Source organism: Canis lupus, chromosome X (genome assembly GCF_003254725.2).
Source record: "Canis lupus dingo isolate Sandy chromosome X, ASM325472v2, whole genome shotgun sequence".
NCBI classification, from domain to species: domain Eukaryota; kingdom Metazoa; phylum Chordata; class Mammalia; order Carnivora; family Canidae; genus Canis; species Canis lupus.
In genome coordinates, this window is record NC_064281.1 from 50,917,690 (window position 1) to 50,932,598 (window position 14,909).

At 39.2% G+C, this 14,909-nt stretch overlaps 1 protein-coding gene across 5 annotated transcripts in view; it reads left to right on the forward strand.

Moving 5' to 3' along the window:
• Nucleotides 1-14,909, forward strand: part of HEPH (hephaestin) — a 110,553-nt gene that overhangs the window by 55,259 nt on the left and 40,385 nt on the right. For all 5 annotated transcript variants that reach the window (XR_007409374.1, XM_035712355.2, XM_025466063.3 and 2 more), the window contains exons 11-12: nucleotides 732-882; nucleotides 3,401-3,613. Coding sequence is in view for 4 of the 5 variants with exons in the window: in XM_035712355.2 (XP_035568248.1) it covers nucleotides 732-882; nucleotides 3,401-3,613 (364 nt within the window). In the remaining variant the exon portion in view is untranslated. The remainder of the gene's footprint in view (nucleotides 1-731; nucleotides 883-3,400; nucleotides 3,614-14,909) is intronic.

Sequence of the window (14,909 nt, forward strand, 5' to 3'; positions counted from 1 at the left end):
TGAGATTATATTCTTAAATCTCTTTTAATATTGGTCTGTATTCTTTCATGTACAGCTCACCATTTCTAGCTGTATAACCCTGGGCAAGTTGCTTAAGCTCTCTTTGCCTCAGTTTCTTCGTCTGTAGTAAAGGGTTAACAATGAAAGAAGTATCTTGGGTTTCTATGATGATTAATTAAAATAATCCATATGAAGTGTTTATCATAGTGTCTAGATTGCATAGTAAACACTCAGTAAAAGTTAGAAGTAATAATAATAATGAAAATAATAAATAATAATAAAATAATATATTAATAGCAATTACATAATATATCAGTAGCAATTACACATCCTTTCTTTTATTTTCTAATCCCCTCCATATAGAGTCCTTTCCTGATCTGCTAGCCACATTTCCCCACTCCTTTCCCCAGCTAACTCTAAGGTCTCTTCTATCACTCTCTGTACTTCTCCATAATCCCCACCTTGTGCTTCTTCTCTGTCCCCTTTCATGCATTCCTCCTCTCTCATCTTGTCACATAGTTCTGACCTCTTTCACCTACCTTCAATTTGAAATCAGCTGAGGAAAAACTGCCTAGCAACAACTACAACTCTAGGAAGGAGGTATGGGCTTGTTTCTGTGTCTGGAAAAATAAATAGGAAAGAATCAGAGCTCATTGGGTCTGGATTTGCACAGCCCACAACTGCTGAAACCATTGTCATTCTTTCCTATGTTCTCTTCCATGGATCTACAGAAAGGAGTGGATAAGGAATTTTTTCTCCTTTTTACTGTGTTGGATGAGAACAAGAGCTGGTACAGCAATGCCAATCAAGCAGCTGCTATGTTGGATTCTCGACTGCTCTCAGAGGATGTCAAGGGTTTCCAAGATTCCAATCAGATGCATGGTATGGGAAGGCTTTTGCCCCCAGCTGCAGTTGGGAGGTTACATGTAAAAATCTAACCTAACATTAATCATGTTCCATCCTTGAAAGAACTGATCCAATTGGTCAGCTCTACCCAAGACATGAGCTAGATTGAAGAATTAAATCTAAGGCAACAGATCTTATATTTAACACCTGGTTGTGCTGTGTCCTGTGTTACACAGAATGGGGGACACTGGAAAAATGTGCTGCGAAATGATTGCAGACAAGGAATCCACTAGAAAGTGAGGAGAGAAAGCTGGAATGATACCTTTCCTGTCTTATCTCCTTCTTCCTTATTGACTACTACCCTTGCTCCTCAACTCCATACTCCATCCAAATGGGGCTATTTTTCTCTTATATAGATATATCTTGTACTTTTCTGACTTCATGCCTTTACAATGTTTTGCCCTTTAGTTGAAATGCCTCTCCTCATGTGATGTGATGAGCACTGGGTGTTATACTATATTTTGGCAACTTGAATTAAAATAATATTTTTAAAATTTAAAAAACATAAGTAAATAAAATAAAAAGAAAGGCCTCTCCTTACATTTTCGCCCTTAGCCTGTTGAAATTCTTTTCATTCTCTAACATCCTACTCAAAAGCTACTTCATCCATGTAACCATTCTTTGTCACCCAACCCCAGGATGATGACACCCTCATCTGAACCACTGTTGCAATTTATCAGACTATTTTAATTGTATGTTCTATATATTTATTTGTTGCATGGTTTTTTACTTCTGCTAGAGTGTAGTCTCCTTAAAGGTGAGTACTGTTTATTGCTTATTTCTGTATTGTCTACACTTTCTAATACATAGCAAATGTTTATTGAACAAGTGAACTAACAAATTAATGAGTAGACATGTAGGTGGATGGGTGAGTGAGTGAATGGGAAGACATGGTCCCCAGTTTGCAAAGAGCTCCCAGCATTTTGCCATGAAATGAGACTATTAACACACATGAAATAATTATAGAACAATCCAAGATCAACTATAATTAAATGCTTAATTGTGTGAAACAGCTTTCAAGTGATATGGAGTTCATAGGAGGAGAACATTAATGAGGAACAATCGAATTAAAGGATTCCTGGAAGAGAGAGCTTGAGCTAGGGTTCAAAGGCTAAATAGGTTTGCAATTAAACATTACAGGCAAAGGAAGCAGAATCAGATTAGCAATGTTCTCATAAGCATTTTGGGGAATTACCAAACAGGGCTACTTATTAAAGATAGTTCTAGTGGGTGTGGGGACATTGAAAAGGGGTCAGCTTTAATCAGTTCTCCCTGTATTTTCAAGAGGAGTGTGGAGGATGGGAGGGAGTCATGAATGTGTTGTCTTATGACTCCATCTCTTGGTTCTCATCACCAGTAAGTTATATCAGCTGGGAAACCAATCCTGCGAACCAAGTTCATTTCAGTTTTGAACTTAATGGAGCACCTGAGTAGTACAAGCATACATGCCAGGTGATTTGGCAGTCATACTGATACATAAAAAAATATAATGTCCTTCCTGCTAGGGCAATCTAGTGTGGGAGATGGACTTTTAAGTAAATCATTTGACTCTGTGGTAAGTGATATGGAAGAATTTTGTGTATGTGTGGGGGATGTTTCATGGAAATGAGAGAGAGAGAAAGAGAAAGAGAGGGAGGAGAGGGAGGAGAGAAAGGGGGAGAGAGAGAGAGAGAGAAAGAGAGATAACGGCACATGGGAGGTGACATTTGAGCTGGAGCATGATGGATGAGTAGTAGTTTTCTGTATAAAGACTGGAGGAAAAATGTATTCTAGGCAGAAAGAACAGCATGTGAAAACTCAACATATGTTTTATAAACATCTAGCATGTTTAAGGCTATGGGGATACAGAAACAAATAGAACTCACAACAATGTTGTGTACCTGTGTGTGAGGAGGCATGGGAGGATAGACTGCAAGCAGGGGTGCCAGAGTGAGGGTTTTTGCAGAAGTTCAGACCAGAAATGGTGAGGGCCAGAACCTAGGCAGTAACAGTGAAGTGAAGAAAAAGAGACAGATTGAAAGATGAATATGGAAATTTGGGGGGACCCCAGTAATTTATGGAGGAATGGAGAAAAAGAACAAGATGAAGGAGGAACAATCAGAGAGAATGTAAGAGAACCAAGAAAGTGTGGTGCTATAGAAGCTAAGGGAGGAGAGTTTCAGGAGAGTGGAATTAGTAGAGGCTGATATCCTTGTGTATGTGTATATGTGAAGGAGTTGTGGTAGTGGAAAGTACTTCAGTTTTACAAGAATTTGAAGTGTGGTAGAGGAGGGGCAGGAGGGGAGGTCAGAAAGACAAGTTGGACCATCATTCCAAAGAGGCATATCTTCATAAGGACAACTAAATTGGCTTAGAGAAGAAGGCATAAGAGTTTAATGTAACCCAGAAATTTCAAGTTGTTGGAAACCATCATCTCTATGATGCTATGCTTCTGGTCAGTGCCTGAGTAGTCTGATCTCATCTTCCTGTTCTGTCTTGTGTTTTTGTTTTCCAGCCATTAATGGGTTTCTGTTCTCTAACCTGCCCAGCCTGGACATGTGCAAGGGTGATACAGTGGCCTGGCATTTGCTTGGTTTGGGCACAGAGACTGACGTGCATGGAGTCATATTCCAGGGCAACACAGTGAAGCTTCAGGGCATGAGGAAGAGTGCAGCCATGCTCTTTCCTCATACCTTTGTCATGGCCATCATGCAGCCTGACAATGCTGGTAAGTGCCTTAATGGCTGGCCCTAGGCTTAGAGCTCTATTGGGCATGGCACTGGGTGCGGGGGGCTAGTGAAAAGAAAAGAAGACATATTGAGGGTACATGGAAGTTTTCAAAACACTCTTCTCTCTCCTCAATGTGTACTCCTATGTTCTGGTTATTTGGGTTTTTTTTTTTTAGCTGCAGATATAAAGTTAAGATCTGGAGAAGATCTTTTCTGGAGCAACAGGAAAGAAGCAAGGATGCTGCCCAGCGTCAGGGCAATTCTTATATAGGTAGAGGGTGGACTTGGATGTGTAGTCCCATGGCTATGTAGAGATTTTATAGATATAGTCCTTACATTGGAGGGAGGTTCATAAGATACACCTATAAGTGCTTTCAACTCTAATATTTTGTGAGGATTTCTGCAAACTGCTGGTGGGAATAGTGTGGGGGTGTACTGTGATAGTTTCAGCCCAGGAATCGAGCATAAAAGCTTTTAGTTTAAGTTCTTTCATTAATTTGCTATTTAATTTTGGTCTAACCAACCCCAACTCTATGGCTAGATTTCTTCCTTCTTTTATTTCTCTGTCCCACCCCCCACCCCCCTCCCTCTCCTTCCTTTCCTATCTTTCCCCTTTCTTCCCTCCTTCCTTTCCTTTCTCTCCCTCTGTCTCTCCTTTCCTTTCTCTCCCTCTGTCTCTCTCTCTCTCTCCCTCTACTCCCACCCCGTCCCCTCATCCCTTTCTGTCTCCCTTCCTCTAATTTCCCTATTTTTATTTCATGAAAAAAATTGACTAGAACATTTCTTTAGATTCCATTAATGTCTGACATTTTATCACTTAGCAGTATTTTTTTTTTTTGCAATCGCTAGGATGCATTATTATTTCAGGCAGTAGGTGGCAATAGTATTTGTCAGAAAAATCTGGCAGTTCCATGCAGTCTCCACTAAGCTTTTATTTTAGTTCTTTAAATTCCATTCATATTTAGAAATAAATCTGTAAACCAAACAAGTCTCTTTGACAACTTAATAATTACATCTTGGCACTAGATTTGAAAAATATTTGACATAAAGTTGGTCTCAATAGACTTCTTGGGACTTCATTTCTGTCCATCTACTTGGGATACTTTCTTGGTTAGACAGAGTTATTGTTAGCAAATTAGGAACAGCAGTTTATGGAGATTAAAATAACAACAGACACAAGCGGGATCCCTGTGTGGCGCAGCGGTTTGGCGCCCGCCTTTGGCCCAGGGCGTGATTCTGGAGACCCGGGATCGAATCCCACATCGGGCTCCCGGTGCATGGAGCCTGCTTCTCCCTCTGCCTGTGTCTCTGCCTCTCTCTCTCTCTCTCTGTGACTATCATAAATAAATAAAAATTTAAATAAAATAAAAAAAAAAAACAACAGACACAAGCTCTTGGGCATAAGGTAGGGAACTTCTAGATGAGAAAGTCTTGAAATAAAGAAAGGAAAAAGAAGAAAGAAAGAAGGAAAGAAGAAGAAAGAAAGAAAGAAAGAAAGAAAGAAAGAAAGCAAGCAGAGGATGGTGGTAAGGGAGGGAGGGATGGAGAGAAGGAGAAAGAGGAGGAGGAGAAGGGGTAGGGGAAGAGGAGGAAGTAAGAGGAAGAAAAAAAGACACTCTTCTCTAGCCTTGGTCACAAAAATACCCCTAGGTTTACTCTTCTTCCTGCAAAATTAGTCAGCCTCCTCAGTCAAGTTTATATGCCTCCACATACTCACTCTTACTCTGGATAAATGAAATTATTTTTGTGCCACTCAAAAGGAGGCCCAAGGAGGGTTGCTGTAGATGGCTTAAAAACATTCTGATTGGTGATATGGGGAAAGCGGGAGTGATGGGTTTATTAGAGTAAAGATTTGAAAGGTTACTCTTGGTCAAGATTGATGAAGTTTTGGAATATAAGTGAGGTTTGGTGGGGTGAGGTCCGGAGCCAACAACCAAGAAAGAATTCTTGAGATGTCTTTGATGCAAGATGGTGATTTTATTAAAGCAGAAAGAGCTGCTGCCCTGGGCCTGTGAGCAGTGGCTGATTATACACATGGGATTTAGGGGAGGGGTTGAGGATAGTGTAGTCTCTAAGGAATTTTGGAAGCAAGGTTTCCAGGACCTTGAGGGGGCTAGCTATTGTTGGGAAAAGGTCACTTATTACCGTCTAATAAAACCTGAGTAATGAGACCCTTCAGATGTATGGTGGGCTATGTGCTTGGAGAATGATTGCCAACGCATATCTTTGGGGTTTAGAGATAAAGGAAATTTCTAAAGGAATTTTTGTGTATTAAAGTAGACTTACAGGATCCTGGGGGTTGGGATAAAATTGCCTTTTGCCCTTAGCAAAGTATTACGATCAAAGCAGTTGAGTCTGTAGAGGAATGTCCCTCTGCCTGTTTCAAGGACTTGTGAATGTACTTTGCTGGGATCCTGCTTTGTCCTCAACTAATCCTCTGTTCCCCCAACACTTCCCCTCTGAACAATTTTTTCAAATATTTTATTTATTTATTCATGAGAGACCCACAGAGAGAGAGGCAGAGACACAGGCAGAGGGAGAAGCAGGCTCCTCGCAGGGAGCCTGATGTGGGACTCGATCCCAGAACCCCAGGATCATGCCCTGAGCCAAAGACAGACGCTCAACCGCTGAGCCGCACAGGCATTCCCTCCCCCTCAACAATTTTGACCCTTAAATCTTTAAGGTTGTTGAAGGTGGAAGGTGTCATCTTCTGTAACTTCCTCCTGCTGAGTAGGGGCGTAGAGATGTCCATACCAATGGGTCAATGTTGGTCAGTTGGGGAACATATTGGGGAATTATAAAAAGGAGAAGGCAGCTGAATCCAATGAGGACAACACATGAACCTTCTTGAGTAGACAGGATCATCTTTCAGCTGAAAATTATGGCAATGAAGTGTCTCAGTAGGCAGGGAGACACCAGAAATGAGAAAATTAAGGTTAACATTATAATGAGAAAGTGAAGACCTTTGATAGCTGAACTTTGGTAATTTTCTTTTAGTCCAGGAGTTCAAAGCAATCGCTAGAGAGAGGTCCTTTAAAGCACCAATTTGAGTATTTATGTTAGATAGAAACCCAGAAATATTTTTGTGGTCATCTGGAATGTATATACAGCATTTTTAAATGATAACATACGTTTTATCTTGTGTAACAGTTAAAACATCTAATGTCATTCCGTTTTGTAAAAATGCTTCAACACATTTGTGTTGCTTTAGTATTTAATAGAGACATTCTACATTGAGTGTCATTTAGGGCTTTGACCATGTACTTATTAAGAAGTTCCATGTTCCAAACAACATCATCTGGTCTCAAAGAGGGAAGAAAAGTGGATGCTAGGCAATCATAACAATGAAACATAAAACATGTCCACTGTTTTAAATGTGGAAGGTTGGCTGGGTTGGTAATGGTAATGATATATATGTGCATCCAGGCAAAGCCCAGATTACAGTGACTTATCCAGCCATGGCCTATCAAAGCCGTGACCATGAATCAGAGTGGCATAGCCATTGGGATCACATTAGGAGACAGTCATACAATGTTGGGCATCCCTAAATGTATCATCCAATCCAATCATAAAGTGTGGTCATCTCCGTTAAGTCCATATTTAACCCCATGTGGTAGGGTATGCTCTGGCTCTAAAGGAGCAATTTTGGGGGATCCGTGGGTGGCTTAGTGGTTTAGCGCCTGCCTTCAGCTCAGGGCATCATCCTGGAGTCCCAGGATCGAGTCCCACATTGGGCTCCCTGCATGAAGCCTGCTTCTCCCTCTGCCTGTGTCTCTGCCTCTCTCTGTATCTCTCATGAATAAATAAATAAAATATCTTTCTTTAAAAAGGGGAACAATTTTGACATCCCAGCCATACAGAATTTTCAAAGTGCTAGTTGTATATGCAATTGCTGGGGAATTCCATTCTTTGGTTGTTTAAATAATCATATACTTATGGGCTCTTGTTATCCCCACAGAATAACAAGAAGATTGTCTATACATGAGCTATTGTGGCAATTTCTCTGAGGGTTACCTCAAGTTGTCTAGCTTAGGCAAGCAATATTATTTTAAAGATGATCAGAGGGATGCCTGGGTGGCTCAGCAGTTTGAGTATGTGTCTTTGGCTCAGGGCATGATCCCAGAGTCCCAGGATCAAGTATCAAATCGGGCTTCCTGTATGGAGCCTGCTTCTCCCTCTGCCTGTGTCTTTGCCTCTCTGTTTCTCTCTCTCTCTCTCTCTCTCTCTCTCTGTGTGTGTGTGTGTGTGTGTGTGTGTCTCATGAATGAATAAAATATTGGAAAAAAATAAAGTAGACTGACAGGATCCTGGGGTTGGGCTAAGATTGCCTTTTGCCCTTAGCAAAGTATTACCATCGAGGCTGTTGAGTCTGTAGAGGAATGTCCTGCCTGTTTCAAGGACTTGTCAATGTGCTGCCCTGGGATTGTGCTTTGTCCTCAGCTAGTCTTCTGTTCCCCCATTAAAGATTCCTGGGGATCCCTGGGTGGCTCAGCGGTTTGGCACCTGCCTTTGGCCCAGGGAGTGATCCTGGAGGCCCGGGATCGAGTCCTACGTGGGGCTCCCTGCGTGGAGCCTGCTTCTCCCTCTGCCTGTGTCTCTGCCTCCCTCTCTGTCTATCATGAATAAATAAATCTTAAATGTTAAGAATGTTTGAGTCCTATGGGTTTATTGGTTATTTGTTTTAATATTCTTTTCCTTTGTTTTAGATTTTAATAAGTTTATTTCACACTTAATAGAAATAAACAATTGTATTTAAAAATATTATCTTACATACCTCAGTTCTTCCAGTAGAACTAATGATTCTAGAGCTTTAATGGATAGGAAAAGCGACAGAAAAAAACTAGGGCTTGTAATGTGTTATTTTCCATGAAACTCATGTTAGAGTTCTCAACAAGCAAAGAGAGCATTTATTATTTATTATTTCCCTAGTCTCTCAGGGTTTCTTTCTTTTTTTTCACTATTGGAGCTTTCTTTATTCATTATTCCCCTCTCCCCACACCTTTTAATCTTATTTTCTTTCCACCACTCCTTTTTCCTGTCCTCTCTCATTTTTCTTCTTCCTTTTCTTCTTATCTCCTTTAATCTCTCATTTATTCTTTATTCATTCATTCTTTCCTTCTTTTACTTCCATCTATTTTTTCTCCATCTTATTTTTGTCCTTTCTTCTTTTTAATTTTCTTCTTTCATTCTTTTATCTCTCTTCTTTTTATCTTCCTTCTTTTCTCTTTCTCCTTTTCCTTCTCTCCCCTCTCTTTTCTCCTTTTTTTCCTTTTATTTCTTCCTTTAATTTTTCCCTCTTCTTTGGTTTCCCTTTTCCCCATTTCTTCCATCACTTCTTTAATTTTCTTTCTTTGTATTCCTTTCTCTTTTCAGAATTTTTTTCCTTTTCCCTACCTCTTGTTTTCTTTTACTTTTTCCTTCAATCTGTATCTTTTCTTTTTTTTTTTTTTTTGGCTTCCCAGGGGAAATTTATTTTTTATTTTTTTATTTTTTTAATTTATTTTTTATTGGTGTTCAATTTACTAACATACAGAATAACCCCCAGTGCCTGTCACCCATTCACTCCCACCCCCCGCCCTCCTCCCCTTCTACCACCCTTAGTTCGTTTCCCAGAGTTAGCAGTCTTTACGTTCTGTCTCCCTTTCTGATATTTCCCACACATTTCTTCCCCCTTTCCTTATATTCCCTTTCACTATTATTTATATTCCCCAAATGAATGAGAACATATAATGATTGTCCTTCTCCGACTGGCTTACTTCACTCAGCATAATACCCTCCAGTTCCATCCACGTTGAAGCAAATGGTGGGTATTTGTCATTTCTAATAGCTGAGTAATATTCCATTGTATACATAAACCACATCTTCTTTATCCATTCATCTTTCGTTGGACACCGAGGCTCCTTCCACAGTTTGGCTATCGTGGCCATTGCTGCTATAAACATCGGGGTGCAGGTGTCCCGGCGTTTCATTGCATTTGTATCTTTGGGGTAAATCCCCAACAGTGCAATTGCTGGGTCGTAGGGCAGGTCTATTTTTAACTGTTTGAGGAACCTCCACACAGTTTTCCAGAGTGGCTGCACCAGTTCACATTCCCACCAACAGTGTATGAGGGTTCCCTTTTCTCCACATCCTCTCCAACATTTGTTGTTTCCTGCCTTGTTAATTTTCCCCATTCTCACTGGTGTGAGGTGGTATCTCATTGTAGCTTTGATTTGTATTTCCCTGATGGCAAGTGATGCAGAGCATTTTCTCATGTGCATGTTGGCCATGTCTATGTCTTCCTCTCTGAGATTTCTGTTCATGTCTTTTGCCCATTTCATGATTGGATTGTTTGTTTCTTTGGTGTTGAGTTTAAGAAGTTCTTTATAGATCTTGGAAACTAGCCCTTTATCTGATATGTCATTTGCAAATATCTTCTCCCATTCTGTAGGTTGTCTTTGAGTTTTGTTGACTGTATCCTTTGCTATGCAAAAGCTTCTTATCTTGATGAAGTCCCAATAGTTCATTTTTGCTTTTGTTTCTTTTGCCTTCGTGGATGTATCTTGCAAGAAGTTACTATGGCCGAGTTCAAAAAGGGTGTTGCCTGTGTTCTTCTCTAGGATTTTGATGGAATCTTGTCTCACATTTAGATCTTTCATCCATTTTGAGTTTATCTTTGTGTATGGTGAAAGAGAGTGGTCTAGTTTCATTCTTCTGCATGTGGATGTCCAATTGTCCCAGCACCATTTGTTGAAGAGACTGTCTTTCTTCCAATGGATAGTCTTTCCTCCTTTATCGAATATTAGTTGCCCATAAAGTTCAGGGTCCACTTCTGGATTCTCTATTCTGTTCCACTGATTTATGTGTCTGTTTTTGTGCCAGTACCACACTGTCTTGATGACCACAGCTTTGTAGTACAACCTCAAATCTGGCATTGTGATGCCCCCAGCTATGGTTTTCTTTTTTAAAATTCCCCTGGCTATTCGGGGTCTTTTCTGATTCCACACAAATCTTAAAATAATTTGTTCTAACTCTCTGAAGAAAGTCCATGGTATTTTGATAGGGATTGCATTAAACGTGTATATTGCCCTGGGTAACATTGACATTTTCACAATATTAATTCTGCCAATCCATGAGCATGGAATATTTTTCCATCTCTTTGTGTCTTCCTCAATTTCTTTCAGAAGTGTTCTATAGTTTTGAGGGTATAGATCCTTTACCTCTTTGGTTAGGTTTATTCCTAGGTATCTTATGCTTTTGGGTGCAATTGTAAATGGGATTGACTCCTTAATTTCTCTTTCTTCAGTCTCATTGTTAGTGTATAGAAATGGAGTACTTCCAAATTCGTTCTATGAGGCCAGCATCACCTTAATTCCAAAACCAGACAAAGACCCCACCAAAAAGGAGAATTACAGACCAATATCCCTGATGAACATGGATGCAAAAATTCTCAACAAGATACTGGCCAATAGGATCCAACAGTACATTAAAAAAATTATTCACCATGACCAAGTAGGATTTATCCCTGGGACACAAGGCTGGTTCAACACCCGTAAAACAATCAATGTGATTCATCATATCAGCAAGAGAAAAACCAAGAACCATATGATCCTGTCATTGGATGCAGAGAAAGCATTTGACAAAATACAGCATCCATTCCTGATCAAAACTCTTCAGAGTGTAGGGATAGAGGGAACATTCCTCGACATCTTAAAAGCCATCTATGAAAAGCCCACAGCAAATATCATTCTCAATGGGGAAGCACTGGGAGCCTTTCCCCTAAGATCAGGAACAAGACAGGGATGTCCACTCTCACCACTGCTGTTCAACATAGTACTGGAAGTCCTAGCCTCAGCAATCAGACAACAATCTGTATCTTTTCTTTCCTCTTTTGACTTTCTCTCTGGTTTTCCTTCTCTTTTATTCCTCACTTCTTTTTATTTTCCCTTAATTTTACAATAACATTTTCACAGAACAGTAAATCTCTGTTTTCTTCCACTAAGCGGTCTAGATACTGAGGATACGAGGATGAATTAGGCAGCTCACAGTTAGTATGAAGGAGAGATGATGGTACCGTCTTGCCAAGAGCTAAACTAACACACAGAAAACTAACAATTTCTGCCTGACTTGTGTAGTAAAGCTCTTATAGGGAAGCAGGCATTCAAAATGAACATTTGAAGAAGAGTAAACTGTCACCAGGCACAGAAATGGAATGGGTGGTGAAGAGATCATTATTATAGGCAATAGGACACTTATGGGTAGTGACTTGAAAGCAGCATCTGGGGGTTCCTGGGTGGCCCCATCAGTAAAGTGTCTGCCTTCAGCTCAGGTCATGATTCCATGATTCCAATGTGGGATTGAGCCCCACATTGGGCTTTCTGCTCAGTGGGGAGCCTGCTTCTCCCTCTTCCTCTACCTTCCACTCTACCTGATTGTGCTCTCTCTCTCCATTAAATAAATAAATAAATAAATAAATAAATAAATAAATAAAATATTTTTTTAAAAAAGCAGAATTTGCCTGAAGAAGTTAACACAAACTGATTTTATTCAGTGACCCTCAACTGAAGGTGGTATGCTAAAAGGTGTTTGGAACTGTGTGGAGGTACTTTTACTTGTCACAATGACTGGTGATATAGAGGAGGTGATACTATTATTTAGATGGTGGGAGTTAGATATGATAAAACTTTCAGCAATATGTAGGGCAGTCTTAAACAATGAAGAATAGTCCCACACAAAATGCTAATAGCATCTCTGTGAAGGAATAATGAGAAGTAAGGCTTAAGAGGAGGCAAAGTAGGAGGCTATTGCAAGAGGCAATAAGAGCCTGCCAATGAATGGAAGCAATAGGGATAGAGAGAAGGGGTAGCAATGAGGGCTATTTGAGAGAGAAATTACAGAACTTTTCTGAGGGGCTGAGCAAGAAGAAAATATTCCTGAAGTTTCCAGTTTCTGTAATATATATAGAAATATATATATATATATATTCATATTTAACCATATTTAACCAAATTAGCAAGTATAGAAACAAGGACAGGGTAGTAAGATTTGGGTAGAAAGTACTCATTTTAGAGTATGTCAATTTTTAAGCTTCTGGTGAAATTCAGGTGGTATGAATTTCACAGTAGGTAGCTAGGTAGAAATGTAAAGATGGGAGAAGTAGTCCAGGCTAGCAAGTTTGAGTGTTCTCATAGTTCAAGTCCATAAGCTGTAAAGTGATAGGAAAGAAAACGTAAAGCATAAATCAACATTTAAGAGGTACAAGGAAGAAAAGAAGTCAAAATAAGGAAACAGAAAAGAATTGGTCAAAGAGTTAGGAGGATACTAAGATTCCAAAAACAGTATTGTAAGAGTGGCTTGGATATGCATTATGCTAAGCAATGTATTAAAGAGCATTGAGAGAGTGGCTTGGATAATAATGTCCATATGAGAAAATTTAGATGATGTACTAGTCCAAAGGCACATGACTTCCCAGAATGTCTTCTTTTTATTATCTATCCTCTTCAGTAACCATCAGACTTTATTATCCACACCAACCCCTGAGCTATGAGTTTTGAGCAGCATATGGAGCCATTCATTTGCACACATATTCATTCACTCAAAATATATTTATTGTACATCTTCAATGTGCTAAGACTGGAGAAAAGTGAAAAGAAAGAATGATTCTTATTCTCTGCAAAGATCCACAGTAGACACATCAAAACACACCAAAACACATTCATAAAACAGTAAGATAATTTTTATTGTGATATATATCATGAAGGAAATAAAATATAGTGATGTGATAAAATGAAAAGGGCATTAATTTTGAGCGGATATTCGGGAAAGGCCAATCCAAGAATGTGATATTTATATTGAGACCTAAATAATGAGGATGAATGAGCCATATAAAGATTTCTAAGTAGAACATTTCAAACAGAGGGTCCAATAAGTGCAAATGTCCAAAAATGGGAACAAGCATGGTTTTTCAAGAGTCAGAGTAAAAAGTCAGTAGGGTTGGACTGTAGTAAGCAAAGAAAAAGAGTGACATGAAATGAGGTTGGCAAGATTTATATTATGTGAGGCCTTATAAATCATAGTTATAAGCTTGGATTGCATTCTGAGTATGAATGAAGCATTTAAGGCAAGGGAGCAATGTGCTCTGGATCATATTTGTTAAAGAGGGCCTTGAATCCTGTGTGACAAATGGTTGAAGATGGAAGGAGAAGAAGCAGAGAAGACAGTCAGGATCCTGTTAAAGTTTTCCATTTTAGTGATGATGGTGGTTTTGACTAGGGAAGAAGAGTGAAAATGAAGGATAATTTTGAAGGAAGAGCTGATAGGATTTACTGATGGAACAGATGTAGAAGGGTAGGGGAAATAGAAGAGTTGGGAAACTTTTCTGGAAAGAAAAGAAAAGATTCCTTCAAGAAGTCTATAAACTAGTGGGAAAGACTGTTTTGTAAAGAGAGGAGCACTTACTCTTTAATCATGCGATTTAGATGTAGTGTGTTAAGAGTAGATAGGCAAGAATGTAGAGGTCAGTATGAGCCAGAATAGTCATAGAGAAGTTTCTGGAAGATATTAAATCTGAATTTGGTCTTGGAGAATGAGTGAACTCTTGTAGATATTTGTGGGAGGGATGGGCAAGTACATTCCAAAAGGGAGTAATAACATGAATGAAAATTCCAAGATAGAAATGAGCTATGTGATAAGGAAAGCAAGGGACAAATTTAGTTGGATCACTGGTTGAATTTGGGACTGAGTCATGGTTTGGAGCCAGCTCATAGAGGCCTTTAAAAGCCAATAAAATGTTTGTAGTGATGGGATAGGCAGTAGGCATCAAGTGAAAGAATGATGAAAATAAATGTCCTAGGAAAGTCAGCTTCTCCTGATCAACATTCCAAATGTCTTAATGTCCTTGACAGAATCCTGTAGCTTTATGTCAGTTCCAGGCAGCTAGCTCCACAACTCTGATATTTAAGACTGATATCCAAAAAATTTATTGTAAAAACTGAGGGAAAGCCATCTCAAAGCCTTCTGATATTAGCATCCTGATAGTCAAGAAGGTTTTCTTTAATCTATTTAAGCCTTTATTTATTTGGCACTTGGTAGAAATAAGAGACAACTGGTCAATGCATTTTTTGGAATAATAATTATTACAGCTTGATTTACTTATTTATAACTTTACTTATTACAATTCGCTATGCATTATGCTAAGCAATGTGTACATCTTATTGTGTTTAATTTTAAAGCAACCCAGTGAAATAAGTAAAATGATCCACATTGTACCATGAAGGAACTGAAACATACAAAGGCTTAAAAATTACTTCAAGATCA